This window comes from Calonectris borealis, chromosome 4 (assembly GCF_964195595.1).
Source record: "Calonectris borealis chromosome 4, bCalBor7.hap1.2, whole genome shotgun sequence".
Lineage (NCBI taxonomy): Eukaryota > Metazoa > Chordata > Aves > Procellariiformes > Procellariidae > Calonectris > Calonectris borealis.
This window is the reverse complement of record NC_134315.1, coordinates 69,590,380-69,612,319: the sequence shown is the minus strand read 5'-3', so window position 1 is coordinate 69,612,319 and position 21,940 is coordinate 69,590,380. Positions and strand designations below refer to the sequence as shown.

The 21,940-nt window shown below is 39.6% G+C and overlaps 1 protein-coding gene across 11 annotated transcripts; it reads left to right on the top strand.

Annotated features, from left to right (window-relative positions):
• Positions 1–13,441: 13,441 nt before the first annotated feature.
• Positions 13,442–20,803, top strand: MMAA (metabolism of cobalamin associated A). Of its 11 annotated transcripts, none has more exons than XM_075150039.1 (8): positions 13,549–13,883; positions 14,036–14,115; positions 14,451–14,926; positions 16,025–16,147; positions 17,574–17,744; positions 18,051–18,136; positions 18,754–18,903; positions 20,448–20,803. In XM_075150039.1, the coding sequence occupies exons 3-8, from the start codon at positions 14,506–14,508 to the stop codon at positions 20,733–20,735; spliced, it is 1,239 nt and encodes a 412-aa protein (XP_075006140.1). In that variant the 5' UTR covers positions 13,549–13,883; positions 14,036–14,115; positions 14,451–14,505; the 3' UTR covers positions 20,736–20,803. The 11 variants fall into 11 exon arrangements, with proteins under 11 accessions (XP_075006147.1, XP_075006140.1, XP_075006145.1 ...); XM_075150045.1 differs by having other exon boundaries at positions 13,556–13,601; positions 14,036–14,109; XM_075150043.1 differs by having other exon boundaries at positions 13,556–13,601.
• Positions 20,804–21,940: the final 1,137 nt, after the last annotated feature.

The following is a 21,940-nucleotide window of genomic DNA, read 5'->3' as shown; positions in this document are numbered from 1 at the left end:
TGTAGGAGCTGACTGTGCTTGTTGCTGTTCTGTAGCAGCATCTGTTGTGAGCTGTGTGTGCGTTTTCTCTGACTATCAAAATAGTAGAGTACCTGAAATTACTGTTCCTGAAAAATAGAGCTCAGTGCCATTTTTACAGTACCCAGTAGCTACTAACTGGCACAGCAGTTGCATAGGGCCCAGGTCTTCATCTGGTCCTGGAGTTCTTTTGCTCCATAGGTGCTTATACTCTTCAGATACACCGTAGCACCTCTCAAAGGGATAATGGACTAAGTGCTAAGGAACTAAAGTTGAGAGACGTGGTGTCTGACAAAATGAAAGATTCATAGTGTGTAGAATCAAACCCAGGCTAGGTTGGAAGTAATATTCACGTGGTACAATGTTTTGGAAATACGCAGTGTTAATGACAGGACCAAGCTTGGGATGCATCACTTTATTTTGTCTCATCAAATGTGCTTAAGTGATGATCTCTTGTGGGTTTGGGTTTTTTTTTGTTGTTGTTTTGTTTTGTGTTTTTTTTTTTTCCCTAGAAAGCTGGATGAAAAGAGGTGAGAAATTATAGTTCTGATATTTGGGGAGGCGGAGTACAGGGATCTGCTTCACTTCCTTCCCTGCCACCTCATCCAAACGAATTCTGCCTCTGTAGGTCTTGTAGGAGGAAAGGGAAAAATCTGGAGGGACTTGCTCCATGTGGTTTCCTTCTGGGTAAAGCTGACCCAGCAACAGGGAGAGATCTCGCAGTGGAACAGATGCTGTGGTCTTCAGAGGAAGTATGAATTTTGGCCTCTAAAAAGATCAGACTAAAAGCCTGAGGGCTATGAGGGGAGGGAAAATAGTTTAAAAAACCAAAAGTACACTTTGGGTGGATAAAGGTTTGAGAGAAATTCTTTTCGGAATGCTGCATCTGAAGTGTATTTGAGCCTCATACATGTTATGCATATGCAGAAGTGCAGTAAATCTCAGTCAAGTGATGGGCTGGCTGCATCATGCATGCTTTCGGATGGTATATGGTATGGACAGAAGGACTTTGTATAGGGACTAAGTAAAATTCAAATGGAAGGTATTTTGCAGTCTTGCTATGTACCCTGTTCCAGTTCTTAATCACCTGTGTAGTTAAATGTTTCTTCTACGAGTTTTTTTAAATTTGCCTTTCTACAAATGAAACTGATTACTACTTAGTCTGCTTTGGATGGTGATGCAGCAAATCATTCACTGTCATCTTCATAATACCTTATGCCTTGAAGAAAGGTATGTTCCCACTCCTTCCCCTACTTGTCCAGTTCTCCTCTTGTCAAAAACCTCATTTTTTTAAAATTCTTTGCTTTTCTTCCCTTTTAAATGTACTTGGTGAAGTTTTCCTCTGGGTTCCAGTTTGCTCACATCTCTTCTAGTAGGGTGCCTGAAACTGAGTGCAGTAGTCTGCTTGAGGCCTCACCAATACTTCAAAGCTATTCAGTGGAGAGCTGAGTAAAGTGAAATGATGACTTCATTTTCTTTCTTGTAACACTTCTCTTAATACATCTCAGAATTGCATTTTGCAACAGCATTTCCAGTCTGTGGTTTCCAACCCTTTTTAGTAGGATGAGTGCCTAGCCAAATGGGTTTGTTTTATCGTTATGTATGTATTTATTTTATACAAAATCTTGTCTCTTGCGCTTGCCCTTAGTGATTGTTACCCCACTAGAAATACAACGGGGTTCCATTATATTTTCCTGGGAGTCCTGATGGATTCATCATCTTGTGATGCTTTCATGAGGCTCTTGTGAGAATGAGCAATGAGGGGAGGAAAAAGTTGGCCAAATTCCAGGAGTCGTACACGCATAATTGAGCCAAAATCTTAAATTTTGTATCCCCTGGAAGTTGATCATGGGCAATGTCCAGATTAGTCTTCAGAAAAGATTAATTAAGCTATCAGCAGAGATAGTTCCCTTGGATGAAACTTTTTTTTGTTCTTGCCTTTTCTTTCTTGACTCTGTTTCTCTGATACCTTTTTAAACTAAAATTCTTGAAAGTTTTTTTTTTGGTAGGTATTTACTGTTCTTAAGAAAGTGTTGAAATATTTATCCAACAAGCATCTGAGAGTCACTGTTTTTTTTTTTTTTTTAAAAAAGGGGGGGGCGCGGGGGAACCCTTCAACAGTTGCATTACAGTGAAGAAGGGAGGCAAAAGATTTTTTTTTTCTTTTCCTCTTATTTCAGTGGAAAAAATGCATGTGCTGTCACAAGGAATAAAAAGTTTTATTTTACAGCTCAGACTTTAAAATGTGATCTCTGTTATTTAGAATGTATGAATTAAGAAAGTATGTGGTTAGATAACTAGCATTAGGTCCGTATTTGTAGTCATCTTCCAGAAAGGCCGACCATAAACTTTTCAGAAATAACCTTCACTAAAATACATGCTGCCCTGTTGTCTGAGCTTCTGAGACACTGCAGTCATCATTAAGTAATCTAGGAGTGTTTGTGTACATGGTGGGAGAATCAAGTGAGGAAACTGCCTATCAGAGCTCACTATCCTCACTGTATTACTATCGTTACTTACGAAAAGTTTTGTTCTAAAATATAATGGTAAATAAATATGATTTAAAATTAACTGAAAAGGTTAGAGGAATGGATTTGTGACATATAAACGAGGTTTGATTTCCACCCCCCCCTTCCCACCAGATACCGTTTTATTCTTGCTAAAGAATATCAGATCAGGGTTGTACTTGTTTAGTTGGAAGTCTTTGAAGATTCTGGTCAGTGGCCTCTGTCTCTGCTCTTAACGGAAGAAATTGGGGGTTTTGTATTTTATGGGTAAGGAGCTTTTTCTGCCACCTGCCTTGGCATTTAATACTATGTTAACAAAACCAAACCAGATTTAACTGTTTAAATGCACAGTTATCTTTGTGGTCTGCCATGTTAATGTTACATAGACTACTGGAATGTCCCTGTCCTGTAGAATAAGGGCTTTGACTAGTGAGCTTTTGCAGGTTACTCTAGCTTCTCTGATCTGAAGATGATAAAACATATGCCACACAGATCTTTAGGAAAAAAATATGGACAATTTCTGATGTTAAAAGTAAGTAGAAATTTGTGGAGGGGGAAAAGGGAGAAAAGCTTTGTGGTTGTTTTTTTTTTTATTTTGGTGTTTTGTGTTTTTTTTTTTTGGGGGGGGGAGGTTGTTTGTTTTGTTTTCTTTTTTTTTTAATTGTAGCAAAGACCAGAAAAGTGAGAAACGAAGGCGGCCAGCTTTCATTCTACTTGCATTGACTCCTAAAGCCCTTGAGGTACTGAGATGGGTAACTTTGTAGCTGAAAATATAGCTTGCTTTTTAATAGGGACAAATGTGATATCCGACACTGCAACAAGAATAAACTACTGTGTGACTATAGGGACTAGATAGGAAACAGCATCCTTAGTGGTTCATCCTTAGAACATCAACTAGAACTACCTGGCTTGTACTCACATTTTTGCAACAAACCTGGAGGTCTTGAAACATGCATAGAAAGGTACTCTGAGGAGGAAGAGTTCAGCCCCTGTTCTCTACTTCATGGGGAATAGGACAAGAAATAGCAGGCTTAAACTGCAGAGAATAAAATTTCGTTTAATACTGGGGGCAGGGGGGAGAAATTCCTATCGGTAAAGATAGTAAAATACTGTAACAAGTTATCTGGATAAGTTTTGGAGAATTGGTCATTGGAGATTGTCAATGACAGGTTAGAAAAATGCATATTGGAAATAGCACAGATGTCCTTGATGCTTTCTTGGATGCTTTCCTGCTCTGTGCTGTGACTGAGTGTTTAGGGCTTGGTCTGAACATTTAAGAACTGAATTCTGTCGGAGATGCTGATGTTGGGGATCCCTTTGTCACTTGAACATATTTTCATGCCTATTGAGCCATACTGATTTAATATAAAACAGGCAAAAATATTTTTCCCCTCTTCTCCTTGTTTCATGTGCCTATGTAGTTAAAACAAAGATGAGTTACAGCTAAAAGATTTAGTGATTTGCACAGCTACCCTAGTGACAAACCTCACTTTCTGCCGGAAAGCGTGTTCTGCTAATAGCATTTAACCTTCCTTGGGAACGGCTGGAGTATGAATGCCTCATACGAGACCATCTGGAAAAGAGCTTCTCCTGAGGCTTATCAATATTCCTAACAGCGACCTACCCAGAGTCTTTGCTCTCAGAGCAGCAAGACTGGAGAAGCGGTGACAGCTACAATGGCAGGGCGGTAATGACTTTGGAGAAATGTTACTTTTGTAATTGGAAATGATACAAACAGTGTCATTAAAACAGATTGTTGATGCCATTTTTATTCTTGTCATAGGCTTAGTTATAGGAATGGATTCACTCTAAGGAGATGACATCAGAATTTTTATGCTTTCCACAATTAGATGGACAGATCATGAGGCTTTAACTCATGAAATGCTGTTTTTCTAGAACACCAGCTAAAGTAAGTGAGGATTTGAATGACTGCTTACTTTTCCTTCAGTTGAACTGTAGCACAGAAGAGGTGAAATGTCATTGATGTGATTCTGAAATGTGGCTTAAGAGCTCTGATTTTCTTGTTTGGTTGGTTTGGGTTTGTGGGTTTTTTTGGTTAAAGATGTTGCTCTTTAACAAAAAGATCTTTATAGCCCAGTGTATGGTATAAAATATGAGAACGTTTTCTAAAGACAAAATCAAGATCCCTTCCTTTCACGGAACTTCTCATTCCCCAAGTAACTCTACTGTTCTAATCCTTTGAGTCTCCACTCATTCCATCTTTTTTAGAATAAGTAGGTACAAAAAGTCAGCAGCAGAAAGGGATGGTGGTGGGGAAGAGACTCTTCAACAAAGGAGGCCTTCTTGAATACTCTTAATGCAACACTATCAATTTTTGCTTATGTCCTCATTTTAGGTCATTTTTAAGATCTAATGGGCGTGCAAGGCCTTCTGTTAGACCTCCACTATTGGTGATTGATATCCTCATTGAAGTAGTCAGCATCTGTTTATCGTATTCTAGTATCAGTCTTGTTACGTGAAAAGGAGATAGCACTAGGAATATATTTTCCTGGAACAAGTGGCAAATAAGGACAAGGAATGGGGGGTGTGTGTGTCTATATATATATATATATACACACACATATATATATATTAAAAAAATATACATAACACAACTTTGTATTTGGGTGTTCCTCTGTTAATTTTTTAATGTTTCATCCATTGATGATTTGAATAGTCTGCCTCTGGCTGAGCAGAGTTGAGAGTTGGAGCACTCCTGCAAGTTGGTATAGCTGCTAGCAGAAATGGGCAGAAAGTCTGAGTCTAGGCCAGATTAGGGACACATAGATAGACAGAAAACTAGAAAATTTGGAAAGAACCAGATACAGCTTTTGACATCTGACTGTTGGTGTTTCTTTCCACAGGACTGACTGTGAGAAAGGCCATCTAACGTGGCTGATAGATTAGCTTTGATCAACTAAACAGCCATTTGTTTAATGCTGAGAAGCTGAAATAGAATAGTTGATCAGAAAGAAAAAACTCAAGTCATTCAGTCTGTCTCCTTCTCTACTAAAATTGCAAAATATCAAATAAATACAGTTGAATTTGGTCTGAAAAGGATGGAGGATGCTGATGATCGCAAGTCATCTGAGGTGAATACTGCAGATTCCTCTTCTTCATTCTCAACAATGAAACATAAAGTCCTTTAACATTGATTTATGCAACAAGGCAACTGTTCATACGTTTCATATGATGTTTTCAGTTTGTTCCCCACACTGATACTCTGAATAGGCGTCTTAACACAGAACTACTGGCTAAAATTTATGCTTTGTATTTAGTTTCTGGTTTAGGTGGGAATAAGATGACATTCCCCCATAAACCCTATGTTACATGGAGATCCCTGACTTACTGCAATGACCGTCGAGAGGGCAACAGCCAAATTCTGCGGGAAAGTCAGAAACTCACTGTAAAGGACTCCTAAAGAGGGTTACAGCCACTTGCTGCTAGTCTTCTGTGAGTAACTCTCCAAAACAAAACCGAGATGGAATTCATGCTGGCAGAGGTGTGACTTTTATATTTTACATTCTGAAACCTACTGAAAGCACCTGAATAAATGTTCAATGTGTTTAAGTTCCTCAGATTGTTAAAAGTCTGCCATGGCCGAACAGGGTAGATTTACCATTGTGATGATGAAGTAATACTGAATTCCTCTGTGTTCAGAATGACAAAAATACATAGCGCTAGCTTCCCCTTCTGGCTAAAAGAAGTAAGTGATCCTGAAGGCAAGAGTCACACGAATTATTTCTCAGTTTTATTTCTATGTGCTAAAGATAAACACCAGTTTTCAGAGAACAAATTAGTGCTTAAGTGCCGTTGGGGGGAGGGGGGGAAGTGCTGGTGGAACTTCTTTGCTTCTTGCACCATAATACAATGATTTATTGAAATGGGATTGCTGTTGGAACATAGAATTCTTTTCTGAACATGGGCCTAATTTGGAAAGCAATTAGATAAAAATACCAACTTCTGGACAGAAAGATTCCCTATTTCTAGCACCCCTATTAGCTGGTACTAGAAACAAATATTTTACTGCTTTTCATATTCTGTATGCTAATTTTCCCCATGCAGCTGCATCAGTTATGATTGTAACTTTTTTTTGGTTTGGAGTTCAGGGTTTTTTTTTGCTTGCCTTTTTGTATTATTTAAAGATTTTTCTTTCATTTTAATTCTATGGCACAATATTTCGTAGCATTAGCATAAGCTTTGTAGATGTAGGGTGTACTAGCATAAAGGTGTTTGTTTTGTGGTATAAAGCAACAATACACAATATGATCCAACATGCTTTTTAACAAGCTCTTTCTAAATTAGTTTGCCAGCCTTTTATAATGTTGTGTTACTACATTTCTGGATGGGTTGATCATATAACATTGAATCTTAGCAGAATCTTTCCTCTGTCTTTTTCACTCCCATCTGCTACAGCTGCCTGGAAAAATGGGACATTTAAATCGCTAAACAATTCTGCGTTATAAGAAGACCAAAGTCTTGCTTTTGTGGGCACGTTGGAGAGTAAGCATGCAAACACAACATGCATGCAATACATACATACCAGAGAAACAGAAACTTCCTGCGTGACAAATGATAGCCTCGTGTTTAAGACGCTTAGGTGGACTGCAGGAAACAGGCTTCCCTGTTCATACCACGGGTTTGGTCCGAAGTGGAAACACTTAGGTTTTCCTATATCTCAGTCTTGAATCCCAATTATCAGATTTATCGTGGGCTTGGTCTTCCTCTTCATCTTGGCCGTAAGTGTCATCCTGGAACCGAAAATGTGTTTTGATATGTTTTGCTGCAATGTTATGTTCCTATGGACAATTCTACCCACTATCTCACTTCCACCAATTGTGGTTTTCACCTGCTTGTGAAGCACTTGGCATAGGGATGTTGAGACCTCTGAGCACCAATACTGTTGGAGATGCAGGGAAAAGCACTTGAATGCATGAAAGATTGTCTTTACTCTTAATGTTCAAGTTGTAAACTGAGTTATGCATTCATCATTCATTCCTTGCCCCAATGTACGCTTCACCTTGTGAACTAAGGTATTCACTTTTTGGTGTACAAGATTGTGCTAATTTCATACCAACCTAATAAATCTTTAGCACACTGGGGTGGGGGGAAGGAGGATTGTATTTAGTCACTTGAAAGTGTCAGTCCTTTGTTCCTGTCTCTATCAACTCCTACAGAACTTAGAAATTCCAGCTGATCAAGCCTTTCTTAAGCAAAAAGTAGCTGGGAACAAGGGTACCTCGTCAAAATCAAGTGTCAGATTGTATTATGCTTCTTATGTTTACTAATATATTTGCTATGGTTTCATTGCTGTATTGAAAATAATCAGGAGGAGGCAATTAATAATTTCCTTTCCAGCTGTGCCATAATGAACTACATGAGAAATATTTTGATATTATGAGTCATTGGTGGCCATGGAGAAGAACATACTCTTTAAGCCAAGCTTTTAAATACTTCCTTAATTGAAAGAAAAAAAATTAGTGTTTTACTGGCAAGTGACTTGCCCTTCCAGGTTTATAATTTTAACAACGAATCAGTCTTGGAGAACATTATTTAACTTGCTTTTACAACCAGTGGTCTATATGAATAATGCTTAGGGTTTTTTGCCCATATATAGTAACTTTATTTATATTTTCTAAGAAATGTGAACATTTACAGAAAAGAGAACTGCTTTTATAAGAAAATATTTTTTTATCTGTCCCCTTTATGTGTCATTTTATATGAGGCAGTTCATCATGAACAATTAATAAACTTGTGCATAAGCAGTAGAAAACTTTCCTGTAATGGTTGGTGTCATTTCTCACTAATGTGCAATCATAGCTCAGTTCATACCAACAAGAAAGTGTTGAAGTCGTTGCTATAAGGTTTTATGAAGAAACTTCACCTCCCTTGCTTATAAAAATGTTACACAAATATAAACCATAGTTGTTTAAGATGAATTTTTCCTCTTCTTTCTTCAGATACTCTCTTGCAGGTCTCAGCCAAAGCTCAAAGAGGAAATTCCCCTTCCAGCTTCCTCAGGCAGCTCTAACAGCTCTGACAACCTTATGGCTCCTCACCAGCACGAGTACAGTGAATCTGCTCAGCTGTTGGAGTCGTCCCCTCTTTGTAGGTTGCTGAACCTGGAAGGCTGTGGTAAGGCTTTTGTCTCCAGACCTAGCCAGGGAGCTGACTTGCTGCTCTGTCCTGGCCTTTGTAGTAAAACCTTCGAATGCCCGTATGCAGCAAACGTGTTTGTATAGTTGTTAATGAGCCTTTGGGGAGATTTGCTTCTTTTGTGCTGTTGCCTTGCCTGAGTAATGAATGCAAAACCTGAGGCCTGGGCTCATGTTGCATTTAAACAGGCAAACTTTCAGCTGTGAATATGCGTCTTATTGTTTTTATTTCAGGTGTCCAATTATCTTTTCAGATGAGGCAGAAGGAATATTTTGTCTAAAATGCTGAGACTGTTCTTATTAAAAGGCTAGTGCTCTTTATTGAAAATAAGGTTGTAGCTGGCAGTTACCTTCCTTAGTGTTGTGCTGCAAAGAGGAGGTTGGTTTAGTCTTCTCTGCTTGTGTGAGAACTGAAACGAGTTGAGGAGTGTCCTCTAAAATAAAGGATAAGTGGTCATTCAGTCACCACTGTAGTTTCCATTTGTACTGTGGCAGGGACTGTAGTTATTCTGTAACTTGACTAAACCTGATATAGGTAGGATTTAACCCTTACCACAGATGGACACTTGTTTGTTGCTCCGGTCAGCTGTTGTAGGTTGCAATGGAGGAGACCCCTCGTTTCTCCTGTGCCCTGGGAGGCAGTGGGTCTGGTTCATAGCCGCAGAGGGGAAGCGCTGCGATGCTGGTTCCTGGGGGCTGGGGGACAGGCAGGTAGTGTTTGCAGGATGGACCCTGATAGAGGTCCCTGAACTTCGATCTGTGTTACATCAGCCAAAATTTCTAATGTAGTTTAAGGAATATCTTGGGGTTTTTTCTTGGACTGCTTGTAATAGCAATAAAACCACTAGTCTAGTTGCAATCATACTAGCCAAGAACATGCATTTGCAAGTGAGCAGGGTGGACTATTACATGCAGAATGGAGAAATGTTGGAGGAAGAGAGAGAGTGAAGACAACCAGGTGCTACACTGCAAGTGCAATGCGAGTAACCAGTGTAGGAGTTGCCACTGAATTTGTATTCCTGAATGAGAAGTTCATTTTGCAATAAGACATAGTGGAGAAAGGGATTTGGGAGCATGGCAGAGCCTTCTTAAACACCCTTCTCGGCCTCACAGGGGGAGAAAGAACTGGTGAAATAAAATCTCATTTCTAAGAAATCATAGTTTCTTCTTGTAAGTGATGCGAATTTCATAATTCTGTAACCATAACCTGTAGTGACTGTAGGCATGCCAGACCTTCTAACATACAGAGGGAGGGGACCCACAGAGAGTTCCTAACAGAAGTACATCTTTATATGTTCAGGGAAAAGCTGGTGAGTTTCAGGCTGATGCTGTTTATTTAATTTCATCAATTATTTGTCCTGTTGTAATTTCATTTAGATCATAAAAATTGTTAGTTTTGTATTTGCCTTTCCAGCACATTGCTTCTAGCTATGTCTGTGAACGTATTAAATATTGTTGTGATAATAATGTGCACAAAGATTACTTCGAGACTTCTTAAAGAGGAGGTGAACAGAGCAAGGAAGTCAGAGTGCTGCCAGAGAAAGGAAGAACGAACGAATCCAACTAAAACTGCAAGGGGAAGCCAGTTAGACGGAATGTAAATTTACATGGTGGAATTTGGCAAAGATGCTAATGGTGATACTGTTTCTTCTGTGAGAAGTTACAGAAGGCTCTTTCTCTATTATTTTATAATGATTGGGATCCAGTTGCACATTTTGTCTCAAGATTTGTGCCTCCTCGTGCCCTTACTCCATGGCACAATAGCTTACAACACTTTACAGGATGTTTGATTTAGTATTGGCTCAGAAGGAAGACTGCCATTTCATGAGTAACCAGCAGTACCATTTTCTTTAACATCTGGGGTAGATTTGCAGCAAGGAGGTTAAAACAGATCATTTTCCTTAAATCTTGGACAAGTTTGCAGACTGTGGTGGAATAACTATGGGATGCACATTTTTATTCTTCTGACATCCCTGGGGAAAAGCAGCAGAGAGAACACAAAAAGGAAGATGACTTAAATGTGAAATTAAAAAAAAACCCACAAACACCCCTCCCCCCAAAAATAAAAAAAAAAAACACAAACAAAACCAAAAAAAAACCACCAAAAAAACAGAGAGGCTGATGTGGAAAGCTACTGAAGTACCCTCCTGAATACCTCAGCTAGGATGTTAAATGAATTAATAATGACTGGGTAAAGGAATACATGAGCCAAGAGAACTCCTTATGTTGGAGATTAGAAAGCACACAAACAAGGAGTCTGACCAAAATTTGTTGGACTGTGTGTAATAAAGACCAATAAAATACATGTTTGGTCACATATGTAAAAGACCATAGGGGAAACATAAGAGCACTGTATAATATGACAGGATGTAGATTAAAGAGACTCTAGATATGGTCCAGCTTCTAAGGAAATATTTTGCCTATTTTGGATGAGTTTTGAGTAACATAAAATAAGAGGTGGTAGAAGAGCGCACAGTTCTAGGAGACCTGCGTAATCCCTTTTCCAGAATATTGAAAGAAGGGGTGTATATAATAGTGCAATAGGAAGTCTTCCTGTCATATCTGACATTCGGGGACTACAGTCTCTGAAGAAGAGCAAACTTGTTGAGTAACGGAGTTGAGGGGAAAGGGGAAAAAAAGAGGTGACTTGAACAATTTGGATTTCTACACCTCGCAGCGTGCAAGGTCTTGAAATGGTTCTTGTAAGAAGAGTACTCTAAAACACATACACACTTGTTCATGGTCATATCAAATTGGCAGTGCAACTGATGAACTGTACAAAATAGCAGAAGTTTTGTCCTTAACTGCTGAATGCACAATTTAATCTCATTCCTATTATTCCGGTCCACAAGTTTATCATAGACAGAGAACTGAACAATCCACTCTCCTCTTCAGCATTGACAAAACGTGCAATTTTGTGTACCCATTCATTTAGTTCTTGCAACAAGGTTAATGACAAAAGTATTCTAGATGAAAGCACACAAAGTGGAATAAAATGCAGGATCAATGATCTGTGATGAAACCATAGCAGAATGGCCTTTTTGTTGTTGCCGCTGTTATTAAAATAATAGTGGGGATGTGCTACCTAGGTTTAAGCACAGTACTTGAAACAGAGAGCCTTAGAAAACTTGTTTAAGGGAGAGAGATGATAGTGATACATGCTAACTCTGATGAATAAAGATCTGGTTAAACATACTAGACAAGGCTATTTTCAAATGGGAATTCTTGTCTCTTTCTGCTGTGGTTTCATCACATGCTGATAGGGACACAAAATTGCATGTTTTCTCAACTCTGAAGAGTGGATCGTTCAGTTCTCTGTGTATGATAATCTTGTGGACCAGAATAATAGGAATGAGATTAAATCATGCATTCAGCAGTTAAGAACAAAACTTTTGTTATTTTATACAGTCCATTAGTTGCACTGCCAATCTGATAGGACTCTGAACAAGTCTAATGCATTCTAGAAAAGTGCTAGTATCATTGTAAGGCATTAGTAACAGCTCAGCCAGCCGTTCATGTGCGTTTCTGTTTATTGGAAATAAATGCGTGTACTTTAACAAGAAGAGGTGCAAAAAAGGGATGGTAAGACAACTAGAGAAATAGTAACAATTAAAAAAAAAAACAACCACCAAAAAAACCCCACGCAACAAACCAACATTCCATGAGAGAAAATTTTAAAAACCATGTTTGTGTAACTTGGCAAAATGAAGACTGAAAAGAAATATGATTTAATAAACACGTTTGGGGCATTTAAGCATTTCTCATTTCTTCTCCCTTCCTGGTATCTGAAATGAAATCAGGGAATAGTAAATTGTTGTGCATAAACTCAAACTGGACATTTTTAGTATTTCAAACCTGGAGAGAAATGAGGATTTGCAACATCCTTCCTTATAAAGAAAGGGCCAAGAAACTGTTACTACATCAACGTGGAAGTTTGTGTACTCATGAAAGGACCAGAAGTGAATTTGAGCGTATCTCCAAAGTGAGAACTTGAAGAGAAATTTGGTTGCCACTGTTGTGTACCTATAGTGTATTTCATTAATCTTTAACATTCCTCCAGGGAAAGTTTATTTTTGCATTGACTGGGTTCATTGTTGGTGTCCCAGATCACCAGGACGTTGGATTAGAGTTCAGGGTCACGTTTTGAGACTAGGATGTGGTTTCACCTGAGTTTGTCGTGGAAGGACCTGCTTAGGGCACGTTTGCAGGGTGGCGGATGTTGGGCCTTGTCTCCCTGTGCACAGTAAGGCGCGCGTCCCTCTCTTGAGGTGCAGTTTATGTCCGTCAGCTGCTGAAATTCTGCCTTGCTTCAACCCCAGACCGACGCTGGCAGCACGGCGGGCGGTCGAGCAGGTGGCTTGTTTGGTCTCACCCAAAGGCGAATCGCTGGAGGCAGGGAGGGTGGAGGAGACGCTCCTGACAGCACGAAGGCTCTGGAGCCTCTCGGGACGCCACCACTCCAGGGCCGCTGCCAGAGCCCAGGAGGGGCGGGATGCCTGGCGAAGGGCAAGGAGGATGGCGGTGGCCGGTCGGACTCGATCAGAGCCACCGCCATCCTCCTTGCCCATTTCCCTGCCCCCCCCCCGCTCCGATCCTGCGGGACGCCGGCGGCAACGGCCGCGCTTTCCGCTGCGGGGGGGGCGGCCAGCCTCGAACGACGCGCCGGCTGATGGCCGCCACGGGTCCTCCGCGAGGGGGTGGGCGGGGCTTGGCCGCGCATGCGCGGCGCTGCCTCGGCGCAAGGCCTCACGGTTGGGTGGGCCGGGACGCCCGTGGCGGGCCGGGCCCCTCGCCCCGTGGGCGGACGGGTTCCGGCTCAGCGTGAGGGCGTCACTTCCCCGCGGCGGGGAGGCGGGGCGGCAGCCGGTGGGTGTCGGTGCCCCGTCGCAGTGGGCGATTCATGCGAGGCCGGCGCGCGACGGTGATTCCCCCCTCCAACGGTCGCCCCTCGGCTGAGGAGATTGAGCGGGCGCGGGGCTGGGGCTGCCCGGTAGCGGGGGGCGGTGTGGGTGTGCACCCTCCCAGGCCCGCGGCGGTGGGGGGCCGCCCTGTCTCCCGGGTGCGCGTCGTGGCAGGCAGGGTGAGCCTCTCTCTCAGGGGCTTCGAAGGTAGCTGCAGGGGCGGCTTTTGCGAAGGAGCGGCCTTTGGGAGCCTCGGAGGACCTCTGCGTAGGTCTGTCTTCTGGGGTTTTAGCGGTGCTGAGGTGGGTCAGAGCGGGCCCGGAGAGTGTGGTGGTTGTGCCTGGTGCCGCTGCTTTGTGCCGGTCCTCTGGGAGGTTTCAGCTCCTTGAGTTTATTTCTAAATGCTCTGGTGTCTTGACAACTTTTTTTTTTTTCTTTCCTTTCTGGAAATAAGGTGCAAAAAGCTCATCCTGAATAATTGCTTTAAAAAACCCTGCAGCCGTGAAAGTAGAATATACAGCAATTTCAGTAAGCGTAAGGATTGGTTTGGTTGCTTTGTTCCTGGATTTTTAGGGTACTGTGTGTGCTCTTAGAGGCTGTCTTATTTAAAAGTGCTTTTTATTCATCTGCTCACTTATAAAAATAATATTTTCATGTATTAAGTATGATAATAAAGAGATGCTATGCTATTGAAGATTCTGAAGCTTCTTTTTGTTCTGTTTTTTCAACGGGAAGAGGGAACTATCTTTTTTTGTTTAAAACAGTAGACACGGATAAAATAAAAGCTGATGATTGCTTGTGTGCATAGGTTTCATTTGAGTCCTTACAAGTGCTTTGAAGGAAGTAAAAACATTTTTCTTTCTCTTTAGGGTCTCTGCAAACAGAAGTGAACTGATACCTCTGGTACTTTTAATTCCAAACAAGATGAAGATCCCCTCTCTGCTGCTGAGATTCCCTTGTTGTTATTTCTCTAGAAGAACTTATTTCACGAACTTTCAGTTCACTTCCAGAGTGGATTTCCTGTGCATTGAATCTCTTACGCCAGTGGACCGCTATCGTACAAAATGGATATGTTCATCAAACGGTTTGAGGAGAGAGTTATGTCAGCAAGTGGCCCCTGACCAGCAAGGAGAGGGACTTTCTGACAGAGAACAAAGACTCATAGACAGACTTTACAATGGACTAATCCAGGGTCATAGAGCTTGTTTAGCAGAAGCCATTACACTTGTAGAATCAACTCAGAGTAGAAAGAAGAAAATAGCCCAGGTGCTCCTTCAGAAGGTATTATCCTACCACAGGGAACAAGAAAAGTTAAATCAAGGAAAGCCACTTGCCTTTAGAGTGGGTTAGTCCTTTTATGTCTGTCCAGTAGTTGCTTTGATGGAATTACAGTCCTCGTCTCTCATTATCACTATTGTTCTTTAAGCATCATGGTCTGTAGTCATGGATCATTGGTTTCTTATGGTTTGTAACCAATCTAGATCACTTCTATTGTCCAGTAGAATTATGGCTTGAGCTGGAAAGTGCTTTTCAAAGAGCTCTAGAAACAATTGTTACTTCTTGTGGGGGGAGGCAGTTATTTGGGTTTTTTTTAATAACTATTATAAGCTGAAACGTTAGTTAGTTTGCAGATCGAAACAGCTATTATCTATACTTAGATAGGGAAGGATGTAGTTAAGCAGATCTGTTCTTTTCCAAAAGAAGGTGTTTTCTTGAGTACTTCCTGAATCCCTTCATTAATCCACAAAAAGAAAAATATCTACCTTCCTGTTTGATGGCTTTACTTTAAAGCAGCCTACTTGAGAGGAGACTTGAACCTGGTTATCTTGGAAACTATGAAATATTTTTCCCGTGTGAGAGGTGGACTACTAAAGTATGTTATGTCCAGCTGTCATCTCTCATGTGTGTGTACAAAGGTATTAAGAACAAGAACTTGGGCATGGAATGAGAAATACTTGGTGGAGGTTAACAAGCTAATCTTAGTTCGCATGCTTTGACATGTAAGTAAATCGCCTGATTTTTCTGAAATGACAGCTCTTCAAGGTAAGGACTTTTGCTTTTAGAGTGTGTTTTTTTATAAATAGTAAATTTGAAAAATATAGATTTATGATATGATTTTTTTGAAGTTCTGAAGTATAAGTCAGTGTAGGTAAATTTATTTGGAGGAGAGGAAATAAGGCTGGATAAACCCAATGTTATGTTGGTATGGGTGGGATGAGGGGTGGTGAAGTAAGCGCTGCTGTGTTGAGTGAACCAAGGTAGTGTATTTCAAGTCAATTACAACTGCTCAGTTGGGTATGTGGGTTGTGGCATAGCTTTCACTTGCCTTTGTTGCGATACTGTGCCAAAGAATGAATTGTTATCAACTTAGATGTTGACGGTGTTCATGTGATGTATTATTTGATTAACAAAACTTTTTTTTCTTCCTAATATGATTATTTAGGGTTGTCTGGTCCTCCCGGTGCTGGGAAATCAACTTTCATAGAATGCTTTGGGAAAATGCTTACAGAAAGAAAATACAAAGTGTCTGTGTTGGCTGTAGACCCTTCCTCTAGTACAAGTGGTGGTGAGTGTGAATTAAAGTTTGAGTCAGGTTTCTAATACCTTGTCAACTATAGGAGTATCTTTTGGGCCAAATGGAGGAAAATTTGGGGGCCTATAGAAGTAAAATATTAAAAATAAATGTTGTATTAAGTTTTTTTTTTTTCCCCCCATTTTTTGTGATACAAAATTGGGAAGTATGTATCAGTGTCCTAATTTTGTCAGGTGTCCTCTTTTCCAGTGTTCAAATATTGCTTTACAGCTGTTTTTATCTGAAACTTTAGATAGCTGCGTTTTTTTCTCTCTAGTTGTATTTACTTATTTCCCTGTGAATGAAGGAGTAGAAGGACATTCGTTTCTACTTAAATTTCAACAGTTGTAATGCTGATCACTGGGCAGGAAGCACATGCTAATTTAAAACTATTTAGAGGATGCTGCAATCCCAACATGTAGATCAGGCTGGATTTTAGAACATTCATTAGTTTTTCTCAATAGGAATTTTTGGATTTCTGTTTACTGGTTTCAAGGTCTGCTGATGCAGTATCATTGACCATTTGTCTGACTTGTAGCGTGATTTTTTTTTTTTTCCTAAATTTGAAATTCTTCAAAGTTGCGTGGCTGTAATCTGTCATTCTCAAATCAAAAATTGTAGGGAAACTATAGGCTGACCATGCTTGATTAAGAGTATCTCTGACATAAATAATAGAACCTTGGTTTTGATCTTTTTCTAATGGGCAGCTGCCAGGGAACATCACTCCTTTTTCCAGCTTCTACACTGTCAGAGAAGATGTTGCAATGTGTAACTATTTAAAAAGAAAAAAAAACTTCAGCATTGCAATGGCCTTGGAGCTAAGGAAGACTATAATCTTGAATGCATACATTCAAGACGCATCAATAGGATAGTAAAATATGATAGCAAGACTGCATCAGTTAAAAGAATTAAGCATGTCTCATCTTTTGGAATGTGCACCATGTACGTAGATCTCACTGAATCCGATTTAAAGTTTGTATGAGTAGAAGGAAGACAGGGATGCATGTCAGCTTTCTTAAAAACAAAGCAAAAAATCCACCATCAACAAATACCAGAATCATAAGGCAGAGATTTGTTCCTTTGGACAGAAACAGCAATGATTTAATCGTGTGGCCTGCTGCGTGTAGGCCTCAAAAAGCCATTCAGGAATTGCAGAATTCATTCTGACCTAGAACAAATTCTTCGTATTTGGTAGCAGTAAGGTCTGCTTATCAGGCCTTTCGAGCTTCTGATAGGCAGAAGAACCAGGCAGTAACTTCCTTGTCCTCAGCAAAGTGTTGAGCAACTATTATTGGGATATTCTTATTTGACTGACTTTGTCTAAGAGATCTGTCTTTTCTTACTCATTTATTGTGGGAGAGGAGAGGGGGAAGTTCGGCTGTTTTGCACTTTTGAAATAATTTAACATTAAACATTTAAGGTTCTCTATTGGGTGATAAAACACGGATGACTGAGTTGTCAAGAGACATGAATGCATACATCAGGCCGTCTCCAACCAGAGGGACACTGGGTGGTGTAACAAGGACCACAAATGAAGCCATTCTGCTGTGTGAAGGAGGAGGCTATGATGTTGTTCTTGTGGAAACAGTAGGTATGTGCTTAGGGTTTTCTTTTGATTATCCTGTTGTGATATCTAAATAAGGTGTGTTGCTAATTGCATACTTTCATCCTTGATTTTGTTCATGCTTTCATACTGGTTGAAAATGAATGCCCATTCCGTCAATTTTCTAGTCCTGTACGTTTTGTAAAAATGCTATTTTGTAAAAACTGTTGTGTTTCATGTTGTCTTTGTTAGTGGGATTTGTTCATGGTGCAATATTGGGATCTGTCATAATTACTGTCACTAATGTGACTGAAAGTTTGCAATAAATGGTGAACTCTGGATTTAATTTTTTAGGTGTGGGACAGTCAGAATTTGCTGTGGCTGATATGGTTGATATGTTTATATTACTGCTACCACCTGCAGGTGGAGATGAATTACAGGTATTTTTCAGTTTCTCTTATTAAGTATTACCTAGGACTCGAAAGAGAAACTTAAATCCAAGATGTAGTATCTGTCTGTGCAGAAAGTCCATATTAATAGTGTTTTGTAAATTACATTGCTACAATTGAAGTCTTTTCAGTGTCTTACCAATTTATTGCAGAGTTAGGATCTGGTATCTCCTACCCTCTGATTTTGGAAGTATTAGGATGTAAAATTTTTATACTCTCTGACTGACTTTGGCCTATTTACTAGTTATATATGATTTTGAGAGGAGTGGCTTTGTATTATAGGAAAACAGAAATCAATATTAATAGGTTTGCAAACTTGTTCACGTTTTGGTTAAACTTAAGTCTCTACACGTGAAATAGGTTATCATGTAAACTCTGATATCCATATTTAGGTTTTTTGTGTCAAAGTAGAGTAATAACTAGTAATGACAGAGGCTTTTGGTACTACTCTCGCATGACTAACACATACATACACATGCACACACAAAAAGTCAGCAAGAGCCACCAGAAACTAACAAAGCATAAAGCATTTTGACCTGCTTTTTGTGATAAATCAGCATATCACAGTCCTTCTGGGTATTCATGATTTCTCTCCGTGTTCCATTTAGGGTATCAAACGGGGTATAATTGAGATGGCAGATCTAGTTGCCATAAATAAAGCTGATGGTGATTTAGTTGTGCCTGCACGGAGAATACAAGCTGAATATGTTAGTGCTATGAAGCTGCTTCGCAAACGTTCAAAAGTTTGGAGACCGAAGGTTTGTGTACTTCGCCATGGTTGGGGTTGGGGTGTGTTTTTGTTTTGTTTGGATGTTGTTGATGTGTTTGGGTTTTTTGTTTGTGTCGTCCCCTCATCCCTCCCCCATCCCCCTGAAAAAGTGCTGAATGAGTTAGAATTGTTACCGTCTCATCTAGCTATACTAGTCTCCCTGGGCTCTTTTATAAAAATTTCAGTTCTGTTGTTTAGTTTTACACTGTGCTGGAGAGTTGATTGCTGCTTTATCTGTTTCACCTCTGATCTCAAGGTGTGCCACGTGAAGCACTGTGCAAAGCCACTCCTGCTCCCTGTAATTTCTGTCCTGAGTTACAATCTCAGCACTAGCAGACCTATTACTAACATCAGTAGTGATACAAACTTGTCTTGCTTTTTGTAAACTATGCATATCTTAAAATGTCCCATAAGCTATTTCTCCCTCTTTTATAACTCTGAAGCCTATAATTATCTTTGTTCTTTCATTTGTTCATGTGTTTCCTTTATTGCTTTACTTCTTTTAATTTCTCATATAACAGAAGTTCTTGGGCAAGAACCTCACCTACTTGCGTATGCAAGTTTATTCCAAGATTATTGGAATTCTCATCCTGTGGGCCTTTAGTTTTAATGCAGTATTCCATCTATTAAAAGGTTATGGTAAATTATTAAGGAAAACATTCAGTACTAATTTTCAATATGTGTATATAAAATAAGCACACACATGCACTCCCTTTATTTATATACATGTATATATAAAGCAGGTTTGCTCTACCCTGGTATTAAAATTGACCCATTGAATTAAATTTAAATCAGCTGGGCTGCTTGAGGCTTAGCTATCATTTTGTAATTTTTGTTTCTAGATCTGATGAGAGGTCACATCTGATAAACGTGACCCAAAAGAACTGTTTGAGACCAGTGAATTAAACAGGTTATCAGAAATCTGTCTCTCAGTGATGGCAGTGTCTGACAACCGGAAGAAAGAAAATATTGATGTGTAGGGGCTGTATCCTATCCATTGGATTTGGGAAAGAGAGAGAGACTTTTTTTAAGAAAAGAAACTACTGCATTTAAAAAATCATATTGGATGCCTGAAATATTTTTGGCAAAATGAATTCCTAGTCTGGAAAGCAAATGCAAAAAATAGTCAAAATACCTCCTTTCTGGAATATTTTAAGTGCAAAAGAATATCTACCAGAATTAACTGTAATTAACTCTACGTTTAAGTAAAATGGCAACACTGTACCTTTTTGCTAAAGGACTCATTAAAAATGATTCTCACTCATTATACAAGCAGTTGGACAAGGCCTAGTTATCCCAAATACTATGGATCTCGGGGTCCAGTTATAGTTGATAGAATCCCAATTTTGAGATTTTTTTTTTTTCAAAAAAAAAAAAGTAAGCAGCACACTAGTGCTTAGAGCTTCATAAGTGAGTGTACTGAAGTAAGCTTGCCTTATGCATTCTTAATTTTCATGCAATCCACCCGATGCAGTAATTGAATCCTCAAGCCCAGTAGTTACTTGGCTTTAAAAATTCTTCTGAATCCAACAGGTAATGCGCATCTCTGCCAAAACTGGAGAAGGTATCTCAGATATGTGGGATAAAATGACAGAATTTCGTGACGTCATGCTCACAAGTGGTGAGTTGATTGCCAAACGACGGAAACAGCAGAAAGTGTGGATGTGGAATCTCATCCAAGAAAATATGTTGGAACATTTCCGGAGTCACTTGACAGTCAAGGATAAGATTCCACTTCTAGAAGAAAAAGTTCATAGTGGTGTCTTGTCTCCTGGGCTGGCAGCCGACCTGTTACTGAAAGCATTCAAAGATGGTCTCTGAGAATTAGATTCTACTATGTTCTTGTTAAGTGCTTTATGTAAACATGAACATTAAATACAGTTTTTCTATGTGTGGATTCAAATGTTTTACTACAGCAGACATTAATAGAATACCTATCCAGTACTCTATGTGGATTTTGTATATGCGAAGATCATGACAAATCCAAACACTTGCTCAGAGATTACTACAGACTATGTTGGAAGAAAGTACATTACTTAAGTCTTCTGTCTGTACACACTGTAGATCTGTTGTCAAAAACGTGTGCCCATGTCAAAATGTGACTGGTTTTGGGAGGGTGGGAGAGAAAGGTTTGTGGTGGTGCAGAGTTTTATTCCAATTATGGGACCATCTTAGAGCAGTTGACACTGCAGCTTTCTATTCTAATACAGCATCAGCTGTTGCCAGTATGGATTGCTTTTTCTTTCCTCACTTTGAATGCCAGCAAGAACATTGGACTCCCTGGCAGCACCTGACCACAGTCTTAGTTTAAATAAATTGTATGGATATAAATAGTATATAGTGGTGTTCGGTCCCTGTTTGGAAGCTATAGTTAGTTATTATACACTAGGACAATGCAATTTTAACCATCCCAGTTTCTAAATAGATGTTTTAATACAAAAGCAAAATTTACTTAGGCTTTTTTTAAAAAGTATGCCTTTTTTAGGCAGACATCAAATGGAACAAATGCCATCCATAATGTTTTAATAGCAAATGTCTTTATACTAGTATAATTGATCTCTAGTGATAATGGTTTTTGAGGTTTTCTGATCTGACTTAAGTTTTTTGGGTTCAAACAAGTTGTGTTTGGGTTTGGTTTTTTTCCCCTCTCGTAGAAGACACGACTGCTTACAACCAAAAGTACTTTTTTTTTTTTTTAAATTTCCCTTGAGAACCGATCTGGTGGAAGCATTTTACAAAGCCATGATCTAGAAAGCAGAGCTCATCTGGTACCTACTAAATATGAAGGCCAAAGTGGAAAAATGCTGATTTTTGGAGACCTGGCAGAAAACCAGTGAAATAGATTTTGAGACTATTGTTGCTTATGTGAATTGACTTTAAAAAAAACATTGGAAGTGACGATTTTTATAGTCTTGATTTTCGGGACACATACATAAAAGGTATGGTGTCTTTAATTTTTATTTTAGCTCAGTTTCACCTGTTTGGCTTCCTAAGAAGTATGTATTTCACACAGCGTTTGAGTTCTG

What these genes read in the sequence shown, in the direction of transcription:
- MMAA (XM_075150046.1), top strand. Translation starts at nt 14,506, where the DNA reads ATGAAGATCCCCTCTCTGCTGCTGAGATTCCCTTGTTGTTATTTCTCT. An exon ending in CAGGTGGAGATGAATTACAG is followed by an intron (nt 18,137 to 18,753) that starts GTATTTTTCAGT and finishes TGTTCCATTTAG; the next exon opens with GGTATCAAACGGGGTATAAT. An exon ending in CAAAAGTTTGGAGACCGAAG is followed by an intron (nt 18,904 to 20,447) that starts GTTTGTGTACTT and finishes TGAATCCAACAG; the next exon opens with GTAATGCGCATCTCTGCCAA.